The sequence below is a fragment of the Phyllobates terribilis genome, unplaced genomic scaffold (genome assembly GCF_046119375.1).
Source record: "Phyllobates terribilis strain yellow unplaced genomic scaffold, ASM4611937v1 Scaffold_4__5_contigs__length_816908805, whole genome shotgun sequence".
Classification (NCBI taxonomy): domain Eukaryota; kingdom Metazoa; phylum Chordata; class Amphibia; order Anura; family Dendrobatidae; genus Phyllobates; species Phyllobates terribilis.
In genome coordinates, this window is record NW_027362764.1 from 74,326,878 (window position 1) to 74,353,929 (window position 27,052).

At 39.3% G+C, this 27,052-nt stretch overlaps 2 protein-coding genes across 3 annotated transcripts in view; both read left to right on the forward strand.

The window, feature by feature from the left end:
- Positions 1-7,899, forward strand: BMI1 (BMI1 proto-oncogene, polycomb ring finger). The gene is made up of 10 exons (XM_073677501.1): positions 1-131; positions 4,214-4,356; positions 4,539-4,635; positions 4,830-4,885; positions 4,973-5,023; positions 5,572-5,680; positions 5,764-5,809; positions 5,993-6,091; positions 6,600-6,680; positions 6,763-7,899. The coding sequence occupies exons 2-10, from the start codon at positions 4,245-4,247 to the stop codon at positions 7,090-7,092; spliced, it is 981 nt and encodes a 326-aa protein (XP_073533602.1). The 5' UTR covers positions 1-131; positions 4,214-4,244; the 3' UTR covers positions 7,093-7,899.
- A 17,490-nt stretch (positions 7,900-25,389) lies between these two features.
- The window catches only part of SPAG6 (sperm associated antigen 6), a 229,105-nt gene continuing 227,442 nt past the window's right edge, over positions 25,390-27,052 (forward strand). Inside the window, exon 1 of one of the 2 annotated variants that reach the window (XM_073676498.1) lies at positions 25,390-25,659. In XM_073676498.1, coding sequence (XP_073532599.1) covers positions 25,635-25,659 — 25 coding nt within the window. In that variant the 5' untranslated portion in view covers positions 25,390-25,634. The remainder of the gene's footprint in view (positions 25,660-27,052) is intronic. The other variant, XM_073676499.1, reaches the window with a different exon arrangement.

The following is a 27,052-nucleotide window of genomic DNA, read 5'->3' on the forward strand; positions in this document are numbered from 1 at the left end:
ACTGACAGCGTCTGCAGATCAGCTCAAGATGGCCGCCCCTGGGCTGCTGCTCATCCGCTGAGCGCCCCCCCGGACACCGCATTGTCCCCGGACCCCCCAGCAACAGCAGCCACCCCAAAGAGAAGCTCACGGTACGTGCTCGGTGCGCTCTAGGCGCCTTCCTATGTGGGGGGTGGGTATCTGTGATGGTGGAGGGGGGAGAGTGGGTGTTTGTCTGTCTGGTTGTACGTAAATAAAGAGGAGGGGGGAGTGATGGGGGTGGGGTGTGAATGTTGGAATTCGGTAAAGGGGTTATACACAGGTAGTTGAGGGGAGCAGAGGGTGTTTGCGGTTGGGGTGGGCAGAGGGGAGCACGTGAGAGGTGCCATCGTCTGATTGCTCATGTGCTGCCCAATCTGAGACGTGGTGCTCTCACTCTAACCTCTGTATATAGACATGCCCCCTCTCCTCCTACCCCATGTCAGCATGCCCCTACCCCTTATAACCTATGTCATACCTTTCACCCAGCACCCCATTTTCAAACCGATGGCGGTTCTGTATACCTTCACTGTGTTCTCATCATTCTCATCAAGAGCTGTCTATAGCGGGTAGTCTGGGTGTAGAGGACTAAATTGCACAATTGTGAATCTTTTATTTGTTGAACAGGTTGTAATAGGAGTTTGGTCTCGGGTTGCCATGTGCCCTTGTAATTTACAGTCACTCAAGATCTACTATGTACACATTTGTATTGTCTGTGTGTGGTGTGTATGTGGAAAAATATATATATATTTAGATCTGTTTAATCACGACTGCTTAGTGATATGGAGATGCATATTCTTGTGATTGTATGAATAGTTGGGTCCTGTACATGCTTTGTGCTGATTGCTATTGCTTGGTGTTTCAGCCCTGCTAGTTAGAGTTCTGAAGCTTTTGACAGTAAATCACCACCACTGGCAGGGAAGCTTTGTTGGCCTTCCCTTGGTCACTTGTCTGGAACTTAGTTTTTTAAAAAAAACTGTGAAATTTAAACATTGTGGGTTAAAATAAAACCTCTTAGGATAAATAGTTCATTGTGTCTTGATCCTACGTTGTTCTGTGGTCCAGAGAGCAACAACTCGAGTGACACAAGTTCGAACTCTGCTGAAGCAGCAGTGATGACTCAACCTAACATACACTATGCATTCTATGCATTTGTCGGGTGTTTTAAAGAAAACATGAGCTTTTCTACTTGTGGAAATATGGCTCTACAACCCATGCTTATAGTATCTGAATGCTTTATGAGTTTATTCAGATATTTAAATAGAGGTTTATCTTTTAAATGTGTATATGCACCTTTGGAAAAAAATACTCAGAAGACTTTCCTAGCCATTTATTCCACAGGGTCGTAATAACTGCAATGGGTGTTATCAAGAATATAGATTGAATACCTTTCTACACTTTTAACTCTTTGGATTTTTAGCTCATTATGCAAAGCACTTCTGTAATCTATCCATACTTTTTATGTTAAAATAGGCCCTTAGAAACTTTTTGCATTTAAGATTTTGTAATTTCTGTATATAGCACTGTCTGGATCTTGTGGATTGTTGTATATAGCAATGTCTAGAGAAATACATATAATGCCTTGTTCTGTCAATTTTCTAATGAGGCCACCCTGACACCTGATTAAGATGTCATGTCAATGTGTGATATCATTATATCAATGTTCCAATGAAAAGATGATTAATGATTGTATATAGCTAATTTAGCAAAAGGTCATATATATGGTAGAGTTTATAAATTATGCCAAATGAGTACCTGGAACAGGGACTGAGAATGAGAGGATAGATTTAGCTATGGTGATCATGGCATCAGGAGTACTTTCCAAGTGATCCGAGTAACAATAGGATTTTTTAGGATACACTTTGATCCTATAATGATGATTGTTAAGAAAATAGTGGTAATGCTACTATTCTATTAGTATGTTGTAATCTCTTTGCAGAAGATATATATTTGATGCCACCCATTTAGGTTTGGTGATTCTTTTGCCTTTTATTGAAGTAATGGTCCTCATCTAAATGTAAGGCCAGTTTGCAATAGAGTCTAACCTTTCATTCACCTTGTAAGTTTTGAAGTGATGATCTGACATTTAGGAACGGTACAACGTTCTTTTTTATAACAAGTATGTGCAGAAGTTGGACCTATAGATAACTAAGCCCGACCGACAATTAAAAAAAACGATAACTTTATTTTCTTGGGCAGGTTGTTTGCCAAAGAACTGTGGCAATTCACCGTTAAACTGACAGCTAGTACCTCGGTAATGTTACTGGGTGTGAAAGAAACATGTGCTGAGATATTACTGATTGCTCATGTGACTTGGGTAACTACTTGAGTGTCAAAGAGCTGTGGGAATGGCGGTGTGTTGCCTATAATTTCTACCTGACTTTGTATAGTACTCTTCTTGGTTTTACTCTTCAACTGTTAATGTCGTTTTAATACTTTTGTCGGACCTCTCCTCCCCAAATACTTTCCAAATTTAGGAACTGGATTCTGCATTTCACAAGTGACCACGACGTTTTATTACAAAATTATTAATGAAACCTACTCCCTTTGAGCAATAAATAACCACAGTCCGACTCCCTGTGATTGTGTTGCAGTCAATATACTTGATTAAAAGTAAAATTCCTTGTCTGTTATTTACATTGCAAGGTCATTGTTTCCAACTTGCCAGGACACCGCGTTTCTGGTTTGTTTCAAATGGTTTGGATAATAATTGCAACTTTTCAAAGCGGTATTCTTTGGAATATGTAAAATGCGCAGATTATTGAGCAGATTTCTGGTTGAATATAAACAAGGTTGAGACTGACACCTCTCCAGTGCTTTCTGGATTGAATGGGGGGATCTTCATGGATCCCCATCCTCGACTACGTGCAGGGTGGATGGAGGTTTGTGTGTGACCCCGGCACTTGGTGTGATTTCTCGCCTTCCTTCCCTCCCTCTGCTCTTTGTCTCTTCCCTGTATTGCGCTGGGTGCCTCTCAGTTTCTCTGCTCTCCCTCTCTCTTTTCCTCCTGTCCAGCTCTCTTTCCTCCTCCTTCCCCTCGTGTGTTCACCTCCCCCGCCTCTTGTACTTGAGATCGCTGCACTGTATTTGTTTTTCTAGATTCTCCGTATATTCCTAGAAGGGAAAGCTTTACTTGCTGCTAGGTGCCATCAAATCACGCAGTCATTATTCTCATCCCACCAGATTCTTTTTCTGGACATTTATATGTATGTTCTTCTTCCAGCTCAATCCTGGTTGTCAAATTATAATCAAGTTGCCCTTTATGATTAGTCGCTGGCTACTCTCATAAGGATACTTGTGTATAATTGATTCTTGTGATTCCTCCTGCCAGTAACTAGTTTTATCTGTGATTTTAGCACTATAGACAAGTTGGTTGCATGCGTGGATCTATTATTATTTTAGGTTACTGTTAAGCTATTGCCAAGTTGGATCCTGTATGAATATATCATTCATGAGATGTACAAAATTGATTGAGCGCAAAGGGATTTATTGGTACCCCTAGACTCTTCAAGTGACTCGTCCCCATTCACCAAAATATTCTCCATACCACCCCACCCCACAACCACAGCACCTAGTGTATCTCCGCTGCTGGGTTTCCTCCCATCTCTAGGATGTGGCAGAATGCCAAGTGTAAGTGTAGGTTGCTATAGTAACGGAAGGATTGCAGCTTGGGCACCAGCTCACGGCAATGTGCTTCTTTCATCAATACTGGTTGGCAGACCCAGAGTCCTGCATCATCGACAGTTTGTTAATGGTGGAGACTTCATATAAACCCTGTACTGGTTTTGGGGTACACCATATTCTCATTTTTCTTCTGTCTTACATTGGGAGTACATGGAGACTTGAAGTTTACTATCACTAACCTGGTTTCTTTTCTTGTGACATAAGCTGGCTGGTTGGTGTTCGGTTTTGCACTTGTATATTAAACATTATTGGTTATGGACCTCTGAGCACTGGCAAAGTGCAAGGCTCACTTTTGTGATTCTCAATCTGCTTTGTAAGTACTTGCTGTAACTAAAGGTATCTCCATTTTTTTTTTCTCCAACATCGTCTATAGTTATGGAACATATTTTATCCATTAGCAAGTTCCATGTTCAATACACCCGCAAAATGTTTTGGGGGACTCTTCTTTTTTTTGTCTAGATTTGTACATGGCTAGATTTGCCATCTGTGACTTATTGACTGTTTCTTTCAGAGAGAGAGACAGAGAGTACTCTTCTGTCACCATGCATCGGACAACTAGGATTAAAATTACCGAGCTAAATCCCCATTTGATGTGTGTGCTCTGTGGTGGATACTTTATAGATGCCACAACGATCATCGAGTGTCTCCATTCCTGTAAGTAGATGCAATGAATACTTGACATAATCCTAGAGCTATAGATTAAGGTGATCCTAATATTTGCGGTAAATTGCGCTTCGGGGTAATAAAAGTGCATAAGCGAAGTGTAATGTTATGTTTCCATTGTTGGGCTCATAGATGCATCTTTTTTTTACCTTCCTTTATCTCATTGTCCTCAGTCTGTAAAACCTGCATCGTACGTTATCTGGAGACAAGCAAATATTGTCCCATCTGTGATGTCCAAGTGCATAAGACTAGACCCTTACTAAATATAAGGTAGGTATAGTACTTGATTTTGAAGACCCCTCTTTTCTCGCCCAGTCCATTGTCTACCTAGCATTGAACTGTGATTATTTAGGACTCTTTTGTGCCGACTTTATCATGTAAATCATACAGCGTTGGTCAAAGTCCCGTTGTGATGAAGTGTCCTGTCATGTGTCCAGCTTTTTAGAATGTTTTCCCTTTTTTAGGGCAGACAAAACCCTTCAAGATATTGTATACAAGCTGGTGCCAGGACTTTTCAAAAGTAAGTATTTGAATATTGATTTATTGGTGTCTTATTAATCCACATATAAACCAGACATATTTAAAACTACCTATATTTTTTTTACAGATGAAATGAAACGGAGACGAGACTTTTATGCAGATCATCCTTCTGCAGATGGTAATAATTGTAATAACACATGATTCACTACAGTTATTACAGTTTCTATTCTTTTCACCCTTGAAGTCTCTTGAATGCTTATTTCTGTTCTGTAGTAGTTTCATTAACCGTTTCATGTTTGGTGCTGGTTTTGATACCATTAACTAATCTCCGGTGTTTTTTTTTAATTGGTCCATCTGTAACCAATCTGCAATCTTTGCGAAGTATGTGTATTACAATACTTGCCTATCGCTGTCTTCTGCATTTTACAGCGCCGCTCCGGTCCTCTCCTACGTTACACGACCACCACTGTCACCTGCCGACTCACACAACATCTTCCGTGTGGACCGGAGGTCACTTTCTCAATGGGAGGCTGAGACTCAGAATGAGGCGGTCACATGATGCAGGAGAGGGTCGGAGCAGAGCTGGAAACAGCAGAAGACAGCGATTGGTAGGTACCTTGATGCAATCATTGCATACACATTACTGGTTGGCAACAGAATGGCCAATTAAATTAAAACGCCAGAGTTGTCTGGTCGGTCCGAACAATTCCTATCCTTTTTCTTTAGTGACAAATGGCTCTAATGAAGACAGAGGAGAGGTTGCAGATGAGGACAAGAGGATAATCACAGACGATGAGATTATCAGTTTATCCATTGAGTTCTATGATCAGAACAGGTAACTTGTCTAATGAAGAAAACCTAATTTCAAACGTTTTCTCATAAACTGGGTCATATAATCATGTATGTCTTTTCGAATAGGATTGATCGTAAAGGAAGTCGGGAAATAGAGAAATCAAAGGAAGAGGTATTGTCCATATGTGTATGTGTGTCTGATCCTCGGGCCATGAAGATTAGGGCTGTGTTGGACACAAGTTTCTATGTTTATTAGGCTGTAGTTCTTTAATAGAAAGGCGTGAGGCAAAGTTTCTACACCTGGTAATAATTTGGATAAATTACAGTGGGACTCATCTATACTTTCTCATAAAAGGCTAATGATAAGCGGTATCTGCGCTGCCCTGCTGCCATGACCGTGATGCATCTACGGAAGTTTCTTAGAAGTAAAATGGATATACCTACTGCGTTTCAGGTAAGGTCCCTATCTTTGTATTATTAACATGGGTTTTTTTCCTACAGAAAAGTGACATACATCTGGTACTCCCATCGATCGGTAGGGGTCAAACACACCAAGCTGCGGTCAGGTGTAAAATAATGGATCAGCTCTATGCATTGTTAGCAGCTGCTTCCGAGTCATAGCTGTTCTGCAGTACCTGGCAGCGGCCACTGCACTATGTAGCTCTGTTCCAAGTCTTTACATCCAGCCAACGCCAGTACTTGTTTCAGCCGATCTGTGGTGGTTCCGGGTGTTGGACCCCCTCCCCCCACCGATTTGATATCGTTGGGTAGGTCATCAATATATACTCATCGAACAACCACGTTAACTTATCTATGCCTTAAGTGATTTATATCTGCTAGCAAGCAATTGTTTTTTTTTTGTTGTTGTTTAGGACCAGTTTACATTGTGGTCAGTTCTATCAAGAATACACAAACAGTAAAGAGTGCTTGGGTGAACATGTGATTTTATATATTTCTCTTAGATCGATGTCATGTATGAAGAGGAACCCTTAAAAGACTATTACACATTAATGGACATCGCTTATATATACACCTGGAGAAGGGTAAGCACTCGATTAAAGGGTATGTTTTAAGTGGAGCTGTAAATATACATGGACAGTTCTGATGGTTGTTTTCTCTCTACAGAATGGACCGCTTCCTTTAAAGTACAGAGTGAGACCCACGTGCAAGAGAATGAAAATCAGCCACCCTAATGACCGCGTAAATAACATAAGTGGAGACCTGGAGAGTGACTCTGGTAGTGACAAAGCAGGAAGTCCGGCATGTGGAATGGCTTCCACTTCCTCGTGCTTGCCAAGCCCTAACACTCCAGTCCAGTCCCCACACCCACAATTCCCTCACATCTCTACCACCATAAATGGGACCAGCTCCACTCCTAACAACCACCAGAATCCTTTCACCAACCGGGCAAGGAAAATGTCAATGAATGGATCAGCGGCCACTTCGTCTGGCTGAAATGACTGCTAAAGTTATTGAAAGATATGAGAGCCCGGATTTATAAACCTGTTCATGCCATTACAAGCTTTGTAGATGCTAATACATGGGACTATGTACAAATTGCTTAATTTGTAGTTAAAACTCCAAAGTGATTGCCGGAATTGACAGTGATCTATGCTTTTTTTTTTTCTACCTGGATATTTTAATGGAGAAAAAGACTGACAATTTGTCTACTCATAGTGGATTACAAGAAATATGAAAACTGTAAAATGGGGCTTGCTGGATATAACAGAAATTTACCTATGTGGATATAACTTCAGCCACATACATATGGTGATGATTTGTCCTGCTTTGAGCATTGGCTGGGTTGGATTAAACGCCTAAATGTTCGATTCTGAGGATTATTGAAACGTTTTTGATATATTGATGAGGGCTCCTGACTTCTATCCATTTTCTTTGGGATTGGTGTGACCTTGGGATATACAATTCTCTATGGACAAATTAAGCCACAATCTATCTTATTTTATTGGTGTTTTGTGGACTGTTGGAGCGCATTGTCATCTACTCAATCCAAGTGCTTTATCATCCTACCAAAAGGAAAATACATAGACTTCTTTTATGTAGCCATTTCACTGTGAATAGTGAATAATGTTGTTAGCTTTCATGATTTTCTGATCTCTATTTTGGCATTACTGTAAAGACCTGTTTGCTACCGGAATGAGAGAGATACCTTATTCGTTCATCTGGCATCAAATGGCTCATCTGCTTCTGCACAGAATCGATCAAAACTTTAGACAGACTCTCTTTTTTTTTTTTTTTTTTTTTTACACATTTTTTTTGTCTAAAAAGCGGGTACTACCGTTTATTTTACTGACTTGTTTAAGTGATTCGCTTTTGTAAGAATCAGTTGGCATTATGCTGCTGTAAAATGCCACATTGGTATATATGACATAACAGGAAGACAGTATTGTATGATATATTTATAAATACTATAAATGAAGATTTTGTTTCATGCACTCAGAAATGTTTGGTAAAACTTCCCTCATTATGTACAGTTACCCAGGTGCTTCATAGCACAGGCCTAAAAATCCATGTAAAGCATAGCAGATTTTATTCTGCCTCTAAAGTAATGCAATAATGGTACTGCATTTGTTCTTAATTTGTTCATAATCTGCCCAATTTATGAAGCAGTGTCAAGTTTGCTTAGAAAAAGCAAAGTAACAGGAATTACTGCCCTTTTCCCCACTGTCATCATCTTGACTTTATTTACTTTTATTTTGTCCATGTTTATTTACAAATGTTTGATGTTTGTTCTGAAAAAAAAAAAAGACAAAAAACACAACCCACGTGGCAAAACATTTCATTATCTCCAGTCTGCAGAAGAAGCACAAATCTAATGCTTTGTCTTGCTTATAGTCATTAAATCATTACTTTTGCAAACAACTTGTCCGTTTTTCTTTTCTACTTATGTCCATGTTTTATGCTGTGTAGTGTGTTTTCATTTATATACATAGATTGATTTGTATACATACAATATTTTCTTTTCAATAAACATCATGAAAAATAAAAGTCAAAAGGGGTATGTGATTAGGACCTTGAGGCAGGCCACATCAGCTTTCCTAACACATTGGATCGGTGAAAACTACAATTGAAAAAGCTTACAAGTCTGTCCCTGTGTAGGTATTTGGGAGGCCAATATCATACTGTAGTATTCAGCTCAGTATTGTGCACTCATATTTGTAAAGGTCAAAACAGGAATAGAACCTATTATCAAAAATAAAAACTGTAAAATAAAAATGTGCTTCCTTTCTGGTTTTGGCTTTTAAAAACACTGACGCGAAATATTGACCAAATGACTGCAGTGTTAAATAGGTCTGACACTCATTTCATGTGCTAGAACGAGTCCTGTCCTAAACTGGGTAGTTTGCACCATGCAAGGTTTCTCTATCCGGTTTTGACGCTGGAAATGTGCAAAGATCGGTCCGGACACGTCTGGGAACCAGTCCTTAAAAACCATAATATTTGATGTAGAGGTCTAATTTTGGGGATTAGAGCCCATAGTATAGTATAGTACTTGTTCTACATTATAAGTGAGATAAATAAAATACTCAGTTTCCAACCTGTCATCACAGAGGCTTTGATCCACCGTCAGTTTAGTGGCACTGTGAAATGTTCCAGATAAACTATACGTCAGATGAGAGTCTATACGTCAGATGAGAGTCTATACGTCAGATTGTGGAGAGTGAAATAGTATTGCATCCTAGCCCAATTCACAACCATCTTTGGATACCTGGATGCCAGCTCTGCACATCACGCATACATATAATAGAAACATGAAAATCCAGTGAAGGATGGAAATATTAGAATGTCAGTTTAGGGTTAAGTAATTTGACTACTTTTGGATGAATGACATTTTCCATCACTGCTGGAGAGGAGATGGCAGAATAAGATAAGTGTGAGTAACAGACCTGACAGGTGAACTGAGGTGTCCTAGACAGAACCACAACCAACCATTTCTACCCTATGATCAATTTAAACTAACTGATTTATATTGTATCTGCTATGTATTGCACTCCCTAGTTCCAAAGACCAGAGTACAAGACTGTTGGTGAAAATTATTTACATTTTTCTTTGTAATCGATGATAAGTTAGGCCCCGTGGGTGCTTTGTGATTTCATCTTCCTGTACCATAAAACATATTGCTCTTTATCCATTGGCTGTCTCTGGGGTTCGAATATCGGGTCCCGTCGATCCGACATCCCTAGAAATGTTTACAACGAGAAGTGCTTCCTGTTTCCGCTTGTTGTACCGAGCACTTGCTGCTGGTATACCTTATGTACTACAAGCGGATTTCCTCTCCATAACTGAGAGCTTCTGCGAGCTTTGCCTCTCCCTGCTCACAATACTACAATCCTAGCAGTCTACTAATAGCTTTATATTGGCACCGGCAATTATTGAGATGCACGACCCATCGCTGTGCTCTGAGGGGTTGCGTCTTGTTACAGATTATTTGTTTGCTCTTTTATCATGAGCACAGGGTGGCACAGCACCATAATGAGCTGCTATTGTACACAGCATTCTCCACGCTTAATGCTTACCAATGTTTTCCACATTCAGTATCTACAGTGATAATCAGAATTTCAGCTCAATGTTCGGATGTGAATAGACACAATACACAGACCCATCCTTTCACTCTTATCCCTATCTCCATAAATCCGGTAAAGGTAAATGTCATTGTTCCAACCCCCACAATAGACCCATAGATCAACTGAAGGCGTTGAAAGTGGCATAGTAGCCGGCATCTTTTACTATCACTACATGGGTTTGACCGCTGTAGCATATAACAGATCTAAGATGTTGGTCGGGTGAGAGTCGGATAAATATATATGCCCATTCTGCATTTTGTAACAATCACCCTTGTTCATTGTGACTACACAGACGTTTGGGAACGATGTTGAATTGTGTTATGCAGCATTTATTAATATACAGTAGTAAAGAGTCTAGCCGTAATTTATTTAGAAGGGAAAAGCAGCAAACGAGTGAGACAGTGGAGCTGGAGGTATTCCGCCGCACAAAGCAGTGTGTGTGTTTTGTGTGCAGGTTGTGAGGCTGCAGCAGCCATCTTGCGCCTGCGTACTGTGGCCAATTGTGCTGCTCTGACTTCCTATTCTGTTCTGTGTCCCGCCAAGAAAAAGCTGATCATACATCGATTACAAGTAGCGCATAAACAGCAATGCAGAATACACACACAAACAAAGCTCTCACCATCAGAACCAAAAAGAGGCAGCAAATGTCAGAGAGGTGGATACAGCAGAGAGACGAGACTGCCTATGGGCACGGGCAATATTACTTCACGAGTGGCCATTCGTACATCCGACACCTGTAAATTCTAGAACTGGATAGTTCAGGGAGAATCGACAACTCAGACTGCCACCTCTATCCATTTAGTATACAGCCTGACTGCTTTGGTTATTGATCCTGTGCAGGTATTGTGTAATTCTCATTGTATATATACAGGTCTATCAGCATCAGAGAAAGAAGCAGCAGAACTTAAAGTGATCTTATTGCAAGTCAATACTAAAGAAAAGCAACGCACTTTATGCATAGCATTTCCATAATTATTCCGAAAAAAATTACAATCAACCCCATCAATAATAAAGTAAACATTATTGTTCTACATTTTCCCTTTTTGTCTGTATATCTCTGTGTATAGACAGATGCATATCACAGGGCAGGGTTCTAACCTGTGCACCAACAAAGACATCAATTTCTGAAAATAGAAATTGCCAGGGAAAGCAGTACACGATTTTCCAAGATCACACATAAACTAGCTATTCCAGTAAAGGGGCGATGGTATTACTATTGTGTGATATAGGATGGGTGGGCACATCCATCTAGAGCTGTAAACCTTTTTCACATCATACAGAATTTAACGTAAAAATATTAATTCTGGATTATAAAACACAGTACTGAAGGGGTTTATATAAAAGGCCTGACAATAGCATAATACACACAGAGCGCATACATACACACAGGACATATGGCCATTGTATACGACGTCGATGTGCAATCTCTAGGACACCTTCATGATAATTATTGGAGGATATTTTTAATATACAAGGAATAAGGCACGCAGAGACTGATTGCACTAAAAACTTTTCTACAGAAACCAATGAACCTGCGAGACACTTTTCCTATGTAAGTTATCCAGTACCAGAAGAGGTAAGAGCAGTGCCAAGCTTTCACACAACACATTGTATTTTATCTATTAAGCCTGTGTAACAATTCTTCTAAATATTAAAAACTGAGATTAGACAACCGATTACCGCTGCTTAAAAATAAAAAAATGTGTTTTCCAAAATGACACAAGTGCAACAGGCTAGAAAACGAAAACCTGTCACCTAGGGAAGAGGTTCTGCAACTTTACGTTTCTTGAATGTAAAACAGAGCAGGTCTGGGCTTCCTTTCTTCCCTTCGCCTCGTTCACCCATCTTTATAGTCATCATATATTTATCTTTATGTGTACATCATTTTTAAAAAAAAAAAAAAATTCCGCAAATTAGATGAAAAGTTTTACGGTTGGAATTGGTGTATTAGAGATATTGAAAGAAATTGCGGGGATTATGATAAAAAAAAAAAAGAAGAAAGAAAATGATTGTAGAGACATAAAAAAAAATCCGGGCAGATTGCAGATTTATAAACACGGTTAATTATACACCACACCACTTATCATGAGGAAGAAAACAACGCGAAAAAAATACAGTGCTGTAAATGTGGTCAGTAGGTGTTAAACCTAGATACCGCCCCTAATGTAGTCACTATGTGCAGTACAAAGCTTTCAGGATGCCACCTCATATAGGGAGCTTTGGAGTGAAGATTATATGATTCTCATTACTCTTTCAACTCCGTGAAAGTCAATGATCTCAGTATATCCTTTCTTCCCTTCAGCCAGAACCGTCAGTGTCCTCCCTCCCCCCCCCCCCAGGTCCTCCCCTTGTGTCTCTTGACAGTTCTCCCTGTAGTCTCCAATCACGTCCACCTCTATAATCCTGCCCACTACACCTTATGTAATTACATGACAGATTGATCGCACCTTTCGGTCAGTGACTGCGTGTCATTTCACTGTCTACATCGCACTGAGGCGTCCCATCCCCCACTTCTTTTACACCACTCGTCCCTGCTTAACTGTGCAGCGTTTGAAGGGAAGCTCAGACACCCGGCCATGGTCCCAGGCACTGATGGTGGCTCACACTGGCCTCACGGACAGATCGAGTTTCATTTTCACAAGTACTGCAGTTGGCACAGAGGACACAGCGCGACCAGCTCACTGCACGCCATTTGCACCGAATTCTGCTTCATTTAGTTTCTAAACACGAAAGCTGCCCCACCCCCAATTTCCGTGTCAGTTGCCAGCAGCGGCTTCCAGTGCCAAGGGCTGCGCAGCTGATTCGTAGCGAATAGCAACGTAGCGAAAATTATTCCGACAACTCGTTAGTTTATACAGTACAAATTTAAGTCACTAAAGTGACACACATCTGTCCCACATTTTGCAATCTCCCTCAATTTAGGGTATTATGACTTATTAAATATATCATTATTAAATAGCACCTAGGACTCCTGATAAGCGGGGGTTTAGCTGTAAATTGCAGAATTTAAAACTCGTTCACTATTGAAGGCATTGAGTTAGTTCTGCTTATGGGTGAGGATCCATAGAATTGTAATAATAGAGTGATTTAAACTGCAGCGCTAATTAGTTATCTTGGATCGATGATATCTTAAATGTGTCACTGGTAAGACAAATGCAATATGGAAGGAGTACGCAGCCTACACGAGAAGCTATGCATAATTATATTAACTATTGTTCAGCGCTGATATGCGTTATATTAGCTATTATTTTCTCACTCCAGTAATACTGTCAGGGCCACCGGAAAGTCTAGCGCATGCGCAGAGCAGACGCCTTCAAAAGCATCGCAACACCTCAACTCGTGATTACAATTTTAAGGTTCTCCGCTGCACACCAATATGTGCCGCAGATTTCGCTATCAGCCTATGGCGCTCTCAAGTGACCTCTACATAAGGATATTTTGGAATCTAGCACCTGATGCTTTGATAAAGACAATCGGACCGCAGTTGCTATCAATTAAAAGGACGTTTGCAAATTGGGATCAATAATGATTTCCCACTACCCCTCCCTGATTTCCATTCAGTCTCTATATAGCAAAGAACAAAGCTTATAGGAAACACTATAGAGTGCGATGCCATCAATAAATCAGCAGGACAAAAAGTCTACAGTTCTTTACCATAGTCTTCCCTATTGGTGTTCACCGGCTGAGCAATAGAGAATTATAACTGGTAAAAGAACTTAGCACATTATTATGAAATCAACCTACATTTTGAAGTTCATCATTCTTCTGTGCTGCAGACCAAGGGCTGCACCTGCTAATTCTACTACATCTAAAAGTATTATATTGTTCATTTGTAGGCACTAAACAGGTCATTAGTTCCTTATATCTACAGTATGGTATGACAATCTATCATCTATCTATCTATCTATGGAATGGAGGCAACACACCAAGCAATATGGAAAGAAACACGGTGGTTTATTAGCCCTTAGTAGCAGTGGCAACATTCAGGTTCTGAGGTATGAACCTTCCTCATATCTCAGAACTAAAACTTTGCCACTGCTACTAAGGGCTAATAATCCACCATTTTTTTTGCCATATTGCTTGGTGTGCTGCCTCCATTCCATACTTCTTATCTGGATAGTTTGGTCTTTGCTAGGGAGGTTCTGCACCTACCTTATCCTGGTGCTGCTTTTCTATTTTTTTTTAATCTACAGTCTATCTATCTATCTATCTATCTATCTATCTATCTATCTATCTATCTATCTATCTATCTATCTATATACCACCCTTCAAATATAATGATCGTTAGATGCGATAAATCCTGTAAGTTTCTGTTATCTAACCCCTCTTAATATACAGTTCTGTAAAACTGACAAGCAGCAGCTCCATCGCCTGCTAAGTCTATTGGATCTAAAATATATATATATATTGTTTCATTTGTGGGGAGTTAAACAAAGCAGTGTGAAACCTCAAGCGTTATCTCCACCAGACGTCTATCATCTATCTGCTTCCCATCTAGTTACTGTCTTTTTCTTTATGGCTATGTTCACACACAGAGGTTATGCTGCGATCTTACCACTTTTCTCTGCGCAAACACTGAATCTTGCAGGTGGAATACCTGTTTTCCTGCAAGATTGCGTGAATGTGTAGGGAAAGCTGCAGCATGGTCCTTGCTTGTGAACGCCCCCTATCTATCAAAATTATCTATCTATCTATCCCATATCTATCTATCTATCTATCTATCTATCTATCTATCTATCTATCTATCTATCATTATACCTACCTATCCTCCCATGTATATTGGATATTACAATACAGTATCCTGGATATTGTTAGTTTTTTACTTATCGCATAATGTGATTTCCCTAAGAGATGTAGAGGGCTGATATTATGCATAGATCCCTTTCTATCAGTGCCTCTGGCAGAGCAGAATCTGATTATAAAAGGCAAACGAAGTTGACTGTGAACTTGATGCTGGTTCTCTAGACTGGTCAGGACTCTCAGACTAAGGGGGCATTGAGTCCCCTGTTTCCTGTCGCTCACCCACTTTGGCGGTGCTCTCTATTAAATTCACATATTTATTGCACAGATGAGAAGCAAGAGAAAATCACAAGTTTTCGCCCTCTTCCCAAGTGTTTTGCATACTGTATGAAATATATAGTCCAAAGGCAGAGACAAGAGGAAGCACAATAAAAAAAAAACCTTCCTCCAACATACAAGTACTTTAACATAGGTCAGCTGTTGGTTCAGCTGTATACATAGAACACTTATCTTTAGATAAAACACTGTAGGTTTGTTTCTGCACATCTTTATGTCGATCTAACGATAGTTCTATGATTTATTTATTTAACTAATTAATTAAAACTCCTTTCCTGAAGACCGTTTTAAGAGTCTAATAATATTACTGTTCCTTTGCAACTAATATAATTATCTTTAGTGGTTGATGGCATATACGGTGATCTTCTTTTACTCACATAGTTATCCCAGTACCCAGAAACCTGCTACAGTACTTCCCATTTGCATTATGATTATAATGACATTTTAGACAATTACATTTCCCGTAATACCTCCCGGTATCTGATATTTCTCATGCTTGTGACTATACGCAATACCCCTACTTCACACGTTTTTTATATTTGTTTGCTTTTTATGTCAGTGCTTTGGAAGATATAGGGTTAAAGCGGATTTCACCCAACCTAATGTGTTATCCAGCGAGCATGTGATTGTCAAGGCCTCTCAGTCGCCTGTCTTGCATACCCTCATTCCCCTACCTTTCCAGGATTGTCGGCCCTCTGGAACTCCTTATTGCCTCCCCGTGCCTGTGTCAGTACTGTGTAGCAGTAGATGGATTTCAGTAATGAGCCATTCTTTACTTTCCACCCTATGCTCCCTCCCTCTGCCTGTCTGTCTTATCCCAAGAAAGCTTGTGCCGCACCAGCACACGGGACTGTTTGCAGTCGGGTTACTTGTGAAATATATACTTTATATCACGGAGAGGTTGATTTACTCTTTCCTCAACTCATATGTTTGCCAGAGCTTCTTCTGTCATCTATCTACTCTTATATGTACTTTGCTATAGAAGAGATTTGCAGAAAACGATTAACTCAATTGCTGCCTGAGACAAACTCTATAGCGACTTCTGAAATTATAACAATAATAAACACAACAAAAACTCCAAAAGGTTCACAATAGACACAAGGTGCTATGAAATTATCAGCATAATTATAATAGGTACAGCTTGGATGACTTAACCTCAGTTAGTATATTTAAGTTTTTTTTTCATGACCATATTCTAGCTATTCTAGATAGAGCTTTCTAGCAATGAAAACAATTATGTATTCACATAGTAATATAATGTAACAATCAGTATGGTAAAAAGGTCTGCATTACAAGGTATTAGAAAAAGTCCAAAAGCTACAGGCTACTTAAGAATCTCAGTTTATTCTCATTCTCTGGGTGTGCACATAAACTACAAGACATTAGTATATAATAATAATAATAATAATAATAATGACTAACTTGTGCTAAGAACAACTTATGCAACCAAGCTAAGGCTTTACATTTCTCTAGAATATCACCACAGCCAGGCCTAAAACTGTTGTACACTGATATATTGACATATACTCAAGGATAACACAGTATGGTTAAATAACATCAACAAAAAGTAAGAGAAAGCAATTTATAGTTAGGTCTCCTAAGTATGATAGAAGGCCAGAATTATATCATCAACATTAAAGGTGACATGGTGGAGCAGTGCTGGAGCTCATTTTGTTAGTTTCTACATTTGACTATTTGTAGGCTCTCACGATCTAATTAATAAAGTGTAATCGTGTTCTGTAAACTTTACTGTGCAGGCCCACCTAGTTTCTCTTGTTTAGTAAATGGTAATTGCAATTACCTTTTGTTTTTACCTGTTGTTTGATCTGTTTGTTTGTTTGTTTTTTTTTAAGTGCAGTGATTCAAACATTTTCTGAAATAATCAATAATTTCTAATTATTTTTTTGTGTTAATAATAATAATAATAATAATAATAATAATAATAATAATAATAATAATATACTGTACCCCATAATTAGGAATTAGTCTTCTACAGCAGTAGGTACAATGTTGACAATTAAATGCTCATATATATATATATATCAGTAGCATAGATGAATTGGCAATTAGCATTAGTGGTTACTGTAGAAAATATTTACACCAAACATATCACAAAGGCTTTCTAAGCATAACTGTGCCACATATGAGCAGGGAGCAATTTAAAACTCAAATTGCACAATAGATACATATTATACAGATATTTACAGGTTTACTAGACCCATGTTATCTTTGGTGTGTTTACAATTCAATAATAAGGGCCATAAATATTGCTCTTAGACAAGTTTTAAAATTAGTCCTGATACAAATAGGTAGGCCTATAAGGCTTTAACATTTTGGGGCTATCACCTAACTCCTAACACACTTGCTGCATGTGAAAGTTAAACATTTTTGGGGGCCTTTTTCCTACAAAATCCTGAGTCCTGTAAATTATTCTGAACACACATATGCAGCATGATTTATAGCATTCTTGCAATTTTTCCATTTAAAACTTAGTTGAAATATATCCTCTGATGTTCTCCCTGCATTTTATTTAATTAGTCATGTATGAATTTGTGGTTCTTTTTGTATCACATTCAGCATAACAGAAAAAAGATGAAGCAATGACAACTGAGTGCCAACTGGTTTTGTTTTCCCTTGCATATTTTTTATTGATATAAAGCAGGATCCGAGATATATTTATTTTTTTCCACTGACAATATTATTTTTGTCAACTGTGTAACTAGCATAAGTTATTGGTTCTCATTAAAGTTAATAAACATTAATGTCCCTCTCACTTTTCTGCAAGGTTTAATACAGTATTTTATTGAGAATGACTCACTGAATAAAACTTGTATATGCTAGTTACATGAGTATATTTTCATCTAAATCTTTTACATATTCCTTTAATAATTATTACTGTGATGCATTTTACAGTACACCAATAGAAACAACTAGAAATAAGAAAAATAAAAAGCCAAGTAATAGATGTTTAACTAGTTTGGGCTTTGGTGGATACATTAAATCCACTAAACTGGTGTAAAACTATTTTGAAATATCTCTACCTAATTTTCCTGCAGAATATGTTAGTAAATGCCCCCCCCTCTGACCTCTTAATATCAGAACACTGTGCATGAGACATTATTTTAGTCACATGTTATCTTACCATTTAAATCTGCTTTCCACAAACAGTATTTGAAAGCATAATTTTGACATTTCTAATTATAGCCTGCATATATCTTAGAACTTAATAATCAATATGAAAATTTTAAGATGTGTGTAGTAACCATGTATTAATAATTTGAACCTATTTTCTACTAATTTTTTATCACATACTTTTAAATACAATCATCAGTGTGATACTAGTACAGTAAATTAGTGAAGTGCACTGCTGCTAGTTGTACATGTACTTTTCTTGAAATGTATATATTTAACTGTTTTTTACTCTTACTTATATATTACATAGAATGCTTTTAAGCCAGTTTACAAAATCAATTAATACTCCCTTATACTCAACACTTAAAAAAACTAAGTGTTCCAGAGGATCTGACCTAGTTTCAGGCCTTAGTTATTACACGGTCTTAATATTCCAAGCCCTACATATTAAGTGTTCTGAATTAATTTGCTACAGCGAACTTGTTCACAGTCTAAGTAAAAATATATATGTGTGTGTATATATATATATATATATATATATATATATACAAAAAGGCAGGAAGCACATTGCATATACAGTAGATATCAAAAGTGCAAACAAAGTTTTAATCAACCCATATGTTCAAAAGCAACGTTTCGGCTCCACAGCGCCTTTGTCAAGCCATGGTCCATATGGCTGGACCATACATGACAAGCACTTCTTACCTATTGTGTTCCCCTTATTTCTTTATAGATTTTAAGCTAGCAAGCAAGGGCCCTCACTCCTCCTGTAACTGTTGAACTATTACTTTGTATTGTTTTTATTGTCTGTATATGTCACTGTTTAATTGTAAATTGCTGCGGAATTTGTTGGCACTATATAAAAAAAATTACTATTATTTTGCACACATGGGCTGATGATAAGTCTGCTTGACTTGTGATATCTATATGTAGCGTGCTGCCTGCCTTTTTTTTGCACTTATATTAAATGGTTACTGGGCTGTAACTAGAAGGCTGGCACCTATCATTCATGTATTGGAGCTTGTGCTGCCTCATTTTATATATATATATATATATATATATATATATATATATATATATATGTATTTGTATATGTATATCTATATATATAAATGTAGGCAGCACTCCAGGAAATATTCAATGCAAAAAATGCAGAAGCTTATTGTTACAACTGAGAAAAGGCAACATTTCAGCTCAGATATATAGAGCATTTGTCAGGCCATATATATATAAAAATATACACAGACATATGTATATAGTTTTAGCTATGATATGAGTTGAAAAAGGTAAACGGTTACATATATATATATAATATATACATATACATACAGACATAATTGTGTCACAGTATCATGTCCAGATTTATATTTGCCATTGTCTTTTTTATCTTTTCATATATGTGAAGAAGTCATTCTGGGATGTAAATGAAAACAGAAATATGGCAGTTGGCATCAATCCAATCAGGATCCTTTTTTATTATCCACTTCAAAGCATGTTCACACTGCCATTTTGTTTAATCTCCATAGATCTGTATTACCGGTGTACTCATTTACAAAAAAATTACTTGTTCTTGAATCTTATTAATCTTTACGGTACCTAGGCCATGAGCACACAACTGTTCTCCTATTAATTTCCATTTGTAATGTATTTATGTGATACACAAACTGTAGCCATTTATTTAATCAATATTTGTTTATAGGATCATAAAAAAACTTTTTTTTGTGGGGGCCTAACAAAGTGAACCAAATTTAAAAAATCCCTGCAAAGTTACATCACTTTATTCATGTTATACCATCAGTTTACAACAGTAGCACAAAACCCACACAGCAAGAAAAAACAACAACAAAACATTAGCGTGATTGTGGCCTAATGGCACACTAGTGTTTTAACATATATTTTACTTTTGTGAAACTCTGATTTACACAGTGCCATCTGTTTTAATTAATTTTATAATCAGATTCTTGCATCTGGGTCTACTTTCAGGACCCACATAGGTAAGCATGAGCATGCATTTTGGATCCTAAAAGAAAAAATATAAATGATATTTTTTTTTATGAAATTGATAAAGATTTTTTTTTTTCGGACCATCATAATGAATGGGATTCCTGAAAGGATTCTTTCCTATATGCTTCATTCCGCAATAGACGTGTAAAAAAAAACATAAAACAGTAAGGCTATGTTCACACGTAGCATTTTTGTTCTGCAGGCAAAACTTGCTCTCTTGGCAATAAAAAAAACCTAAAAAAAGCAGGTATTGATGATTTTTTTGCTGCATGTTTGCTGCGTTTTTTTATTGCGTTTTTGTCAGGGTACATTTGTCTCTTGTGCATGAAGATAAAGTTTAGTGCATAAAAAAATAACTTGATTCAATTTCCACAGGTTTTGGCACCAAAAATGCAGCAAAACCTGATACCTGCTTTTTTTTTTTGCTGCGTTTTTGCACTACCCATTGCTTTCAATGGGTGAAAAACGCTGCAAAAACGCTGAAAGAAGTGACAAGCTGCATTTTGCAAAAACGCAGCTCAGGAAAAAAAAACAATGTGTGTGCATGAGATTTCTGAAATCTCATAGACTTTGCTTTTACTGTAAAACGCAGCTGAAAATTTGCATAAAAAAAAGCAGAAAAACAACTCTGCAAAAATGGTATGTGTGAACATAACCTAACATACAGCCTCACTCAGATGTCTGTTTATCATGTATGTGCTCTATCCATGGTTACACTTACCCATTATGGTTTATTCACATGTTCGTGGATTATTTTTGCACGCCACATGTCCGCAGAAAAATCACGGCCACAGGTCTGTTTTTGATCCTCGTCATAGATCAAAATTACCCATACACGTTTATAAATCCAAGAAAATCACGGATAGCACATGTATGACATCAGTGTACAGGCCGTGTACTGTCTGTGATTAACATTGCAATGTATAGGAGAATCTGTGTGATTTATTCATTTTTTTCATCAGTGATGGTAATAGATTACACACTGACCAAAAACTGACGAAAATCAGATGAAAACCACTGATGAATCACATTCCCTGTTTTTACATACAAAAAAATCATGGCGGTCTGAATTAGGCCTGAATCTGACAGTTAAATAAGTGTCACAATAGCAACAATTATCACTAATGGCTAAGGCCTCGTTTACATTTATCTGGCCACCCGGTATTCTTTCCACTCAGTGTGTCACTAAAAAGCCAGAAGGAAACTGATGTGGGTGGGAAGTGATCCCATAGATTTCTATGGATCCCCTCCATTCATTCGCCGCATTTTTTCAAGGAGCTGAATTGTAAAACCCTACATATCCTGTTTTACGGTAGAAACTCTCCAGTTTTGTGGTACAAAGTAGTAACAAAAGCTGGATGCTGACTGATTTCCATTGATATTACTTGTGATGAGCTGAGGCACGAGAAAACTGACTGTGATGACATGGATAATGAACAATACTGACTTAATTTTTTTTTTAAGAACTGATAAGTCGCCCGATAGAGAGGATTTGCATCAGTCTGAGCCGATCGTTTCTACCGCCACATAAAACAATTATTAGTGATTGTAAAACCGTCTTGATTGTTACACAAAAAAGGAGCAAATACGTCACAGAATATCACATTTCTCACTCTATCGTGTTATATGGGTCATCCCACAATTCTGGGTACAATTGTCATAAAAACAGTATTCAGTTTGGCGCGTTAGGCCATGTTCACATGTTGCATTTTTTATGCTTTTTTTTCTCCAGGCAAAACCTGCTCTCTTTGAAGTAAAGAAGCAACGTCAAAAAAGCATGTTTTGCTGACCTTTTGCTGCTTTCTTTTACTTTGGTTTTGTCAGTGTACATTTGTCTCTTCTGCATGTTGATAAAGTTTAGTGCATAAAAAAAATAACTTGATTCAACTTCCTCAGGTTTTGACACCAAAAATGCAGCAAAACCTGATACATGCATTTTTGCTGTGTTTTTGCACTACGCAATGGGTGAAAAATGCTGCAAAAACGCTGCAAAAAGCGCTGAAAGAAGTGACATGCTGCATTTTGCAAAAACTCAGCTCTTTGACAAAACAGTCAGGAAAAAAAAACCAAGATGTGTGCATGAGATTTCTGAAATCTCATAGACTTTGCTGGTACTGTAAAACACAGCTTAAAATTTGCATAAAAAAAGACCAAAAAAGCTGCACCGTGTGAACAAAGAGACACAAGTCCTCCCTTCCAATTGAAGTGTTTAGGCCTTTTTTACACACCATGCACCTCTTTTTTTTCCAGTGTTTTAAAAAAAGCACCGTCGCTTTCAAATGTTTTTCTTTGCTTAAGTTGTTATTTATGAGGGTTTTTTTTTCTAAAGGGAAGTCTATGGGAGAAGCACTAGAAACAAAAATGTCATACTGAGAGCATCTAGCATTAGTAAAAAAAAGAAACAAACCTGAACATATTTTATGCTGTAAATTTTATATTGGCTACAAAAAACCCCACAAAAATGTGTTGTTTTTTTTCATGACAAAAGGTGACAAGTAAGCTAAAAACAATGACAGCCATTTGCACTTTTCTCGTGTAATCCCTACCTTGTACGGTTACAGGTCAGGCGCTGTAAAGAAAAATTAAGAATACTGTCAGATTAGGATTAGATTATGTGTGTGTGTTTTTCTATGGATTTACCAATAATCTGTGTAATAATTCTGAAATATGTATGTATTATTACTCGGGGGAGATAACATTGGCTATGGCTGCTGTTTTTTTTTTACAAGCAGGACGGTCATGAACATACTTTCCATGTTTATTTAGGCCTTGGAATATGGTAAATCCAGGTCAATATCATGGTATATGGCTAATTACGTCTAGCTGACATTTTCCAAATACTTGGAATAACTTGAATTTTTTCCAACTACAGCCCTCTGAGGTTAGGTTTCTTCTTAATGACACGTTCGCAGAGTTTAGGAGCTTTTTTTTATGTTATGCTTTTTGCTGTCATTTATCTTTGCTGTCATTTATCAATGTCACATGCGGTGGATTTCTGACAGGAATATTACTGTAAATATTCATGTAAAGTCACAAAAAATGTTTGGCGTGAGAGGTTTTTTTTCTTTCTTATGACTTTCTGAGGAAATATTACATCACATACAATTAGTTTCTATCAGGAACATTACCTCAAAAAGTCTCGAGAAGTTGTAAAATGGCTGACAAGGTGAGCTGTGATTTCTTACCTATAGCCTATTATTTTGCTTAACATTACGTCACTTACTGTTTATGGCAGGAACATTACCTCAAAAGTCGTAAGATGTCACAAAATGGATGACGTGAGGTGCTCCTTCTTTCATACGACTTTTTAAGGAAGGCAGAATGGCAATATTTCATCACAGACAATTTCTGACAGGAATTTTACCACAAAAAGTCAGAAGACGGGACAAAATGTCTAACGTGAGGGAATAAGTGACGTTTGAGGCGTGAGATTTCATTTTTATGAATTTTTGAGGTAATATTACTCATAATTTCTGACAAGAATTACCTAAAAAAAAAAATTCAAACAAAGTCACGAAATGGGGGATGTGCGAGGTGTGTTTTGTTTCCTGTGACTTTCGGAGGTAATATTACGTCACAGACAATGTTTCTGACAGGAATATTACCTCAAAAACTCTTAGGATGTCCCAAAATGGATGACATGAGGTAATTAGGCCTTGAGGTAATATTACGTCACAGACAATTTGTGAGGCGTGATTTATTTCTTATGACTTTTTACGGTATTATTACATCATTTAATCTTTGCATGTTTTTGTTACCTCGGAAAGTCAAAATAGGTCACAAAATCGATGACGCGTGAGGCGTGTGATGTCTTTCATATGGATTCTTAAGGTGCCATTACGTAAAAGACAGTGAATTTCTGCCAATTTTACCTCAAAAAGTCACAAATTGTCTCATGGCACTTTGAGGTGCACAAAATGATGAAGCATGAGGTGCGGGTTATTAATTTCGACACTTTGAGGTAATATTACAACACAATTTCTGTCAGGAATATTACCTCATAGAGTCAATGGATGAGGTACTGGATGATGCCTGAGGTATTATTTATTTTTTGAAGAAATATTACGCACTCCACAGATCATTTCTGATAAGAATATTACCTCAAAAGTAACAAAAAAAGTCACACAACAGATGACGTGTGAGGTGTTTTATTTCCTATGATATTTTGAGGTAATAATACGCCACATACAATTTGTACCTGACAGGAATATTACCCCCCAAAAAAGTATTAAGACGTCACAAAATGGATGACGGGTAATTATTACGCTTTCTGACTTCTTGAGGTAATATTATGTTACAGAAAATTTATTTCTTATTACTTTTTAGCCAATTCACACGACAGTATTTTCGGTCTGAGCTGGACCAATATTGGTAATTGTTTTTGTTTGTTTTTTTCACTGACTTAATGTCTGCATGATAATCGGTATATACAGTGTGTGTGTGTGTGTGTGTGTGTGTGTGTGTGTGTGTGTGTGTGTGTGTGTGTGTGTGTGTGTGTGTGTGTGTGTGTGTGTGTGTGTGACATTAGCCTATAAGGTATTGTTACATCAAAGACAATGAATTTCTGACAAGAATATTAACTAAAAAAGTCATAAACCCTCACAAAATGGAGGATGTGAGCTCTTTCTTGTGACTTTTTTGAGGTAATGTTTCCTTTCTTCTGGCCAGGGGAAATATTTTTCCTAGAAAAGATGAACCATTTTATTTCCCAATCTGTAGTAACTGTGTTTTGTAAACTATACACGGCTTTATTAACTTATCTCCAGACATGTTTCACTGCACTCACTTGTAATAAAAAAAACCCTCTGCTGCGTCACACAGCCGTCTTCCCGCCGTCAGGGAAAACGAGGCTTTTTTTTTTTTTTAAACACGTGACGACACCGACTTGGTGACCTCACACTGTCCAACGTTCAACATGCCCTGCTGTTGTTATAGCAACAGACACGCAGCCCCTCCCTTCTGGCGAGAAGCTTTTGGAACGGTCCACTCGATGCAGAATGTAGGGGGAGAAGGTGACGTCAGGAAGGCCTGGACTACACGTGTCGTTTACATTACCTCCCCCTAAAAATGCCGGACCTTTCGGAGCGTCCTCTTCCGCTGGTGTCGCCATGGAGACGGATACGTTGTTAGGCGCAAACTGAGCGGCATCCTGGAGACAGACAACAGCTCCAGACACAGCGGTGAAGTGTGTATCGTCCAGCCATGAGCCAGCGGCAGGTTCTGCAAGGTAATGATTAATACAAAGATATTAATATTTATTAATACTTCTGGACTGATATTTTAATATTTGTAATACTTAGCTGTTACATCATCACCCCCTCTAAGTGTACTGCTTCCTGAGAGGTAACAAGACCAATTTTGGTTGGTCGGTACCCCCTAAATCACATTTATCACTTTCTTTAACTCAGCCAATCACCTTCCTGCTTCTGGTGTCAGCGCGTCACACGTCGCAGGAGGGAGCGCGATGGGTCAGGGCGTCGCAGGAGCGCGATGGGTCAGGGCGTCGCAGGAGCGCGACGGGTCAGGGCGTCACACGTCGCAGGAGCGCGATGGGTCAGGGCGTTGCAGGAGCGCGACAGGTCAGGGCGTCACACGTCGCAGGAGCGCGATGGGTCAGGGCGTCACACGTCGCAGGAGCGCGATGGGTCAGGGCGTTGCAGGAGCGTGACAGGTCAGGGCGTCACACGTCACAGGAGCGTGACAGGTCAGGGCGTCACACGTCGCAGGAGCACGATGGGTCAGGGCGTCGCAGAAGCGCGATGGGTCAGGGCGTCGCAGGAGCGCGATGGGTCAGGGCGTCGCAGGAGCGCGACAGGTCAGGGCGTCACACGTCGCAGGAGCGCGATGGGTCAGGGCGTTGCAGGAGCGTGACAGGTCAGGGCGTCACACGTCGCAGGAGCGCGACGGGTCAGGGCGTCACACGTCGCAGGAGCGCGATGGGTCAGGGCGTTGCAGGAGCGTGACAGGTCAGGGCGTCACACGTCACAGGAGCGTGACAGGTCAGGGCGTCACACGTCGCAGGAGCACGATGGGTCAGGGCGTCGCAGGAGCGCGACGGGTCAGGGCGTCACACGTCGCAGGAGCGCGATGGGTCAGGGCGTCACACGTCGCAGGAGCGCGACGGGTCAGGGCGTCACACGTCGCAGGAGCGCGATGGGTCAGGGCGGTGCAGGAGCGCGACAGGTCAGGGCGTCACACGTCGCAGGAGCGCGATGGGTCAGGGCGGTGCAGGAGCACGACAGGTCAGGGCGTCACACGTCGCAGGAGCGCGACGGGTCAGGGCGTCACACGTCGCAGGAGCGCGACGGGTCAGGGCGTCACACGTCGCAGGAGCGCGACAGGTCAGGGCGTCACACGTCGCAGGAGCGCGATGGGTCAGGGCGGTGCAGGAGCGCGACAGGTCAGGGCGTCACACGTTGTAGGAGCGCGACGGGTCAGGGCGTCACACGTCGCAGGAGCGCGACGGGTCAGGGCGTCACACGTCGCAGGAGCGCGATGGGTCAGGGCGTCGCAGGAGCGTGACAGGTCAGGGCGTCACATGTCGCAGGAGCGCGACGGGTCAGGGCGTCGCAGGAACACGATGAGTCAGGGCGTCACACGTCGCAGGAGCGCGACGGGTC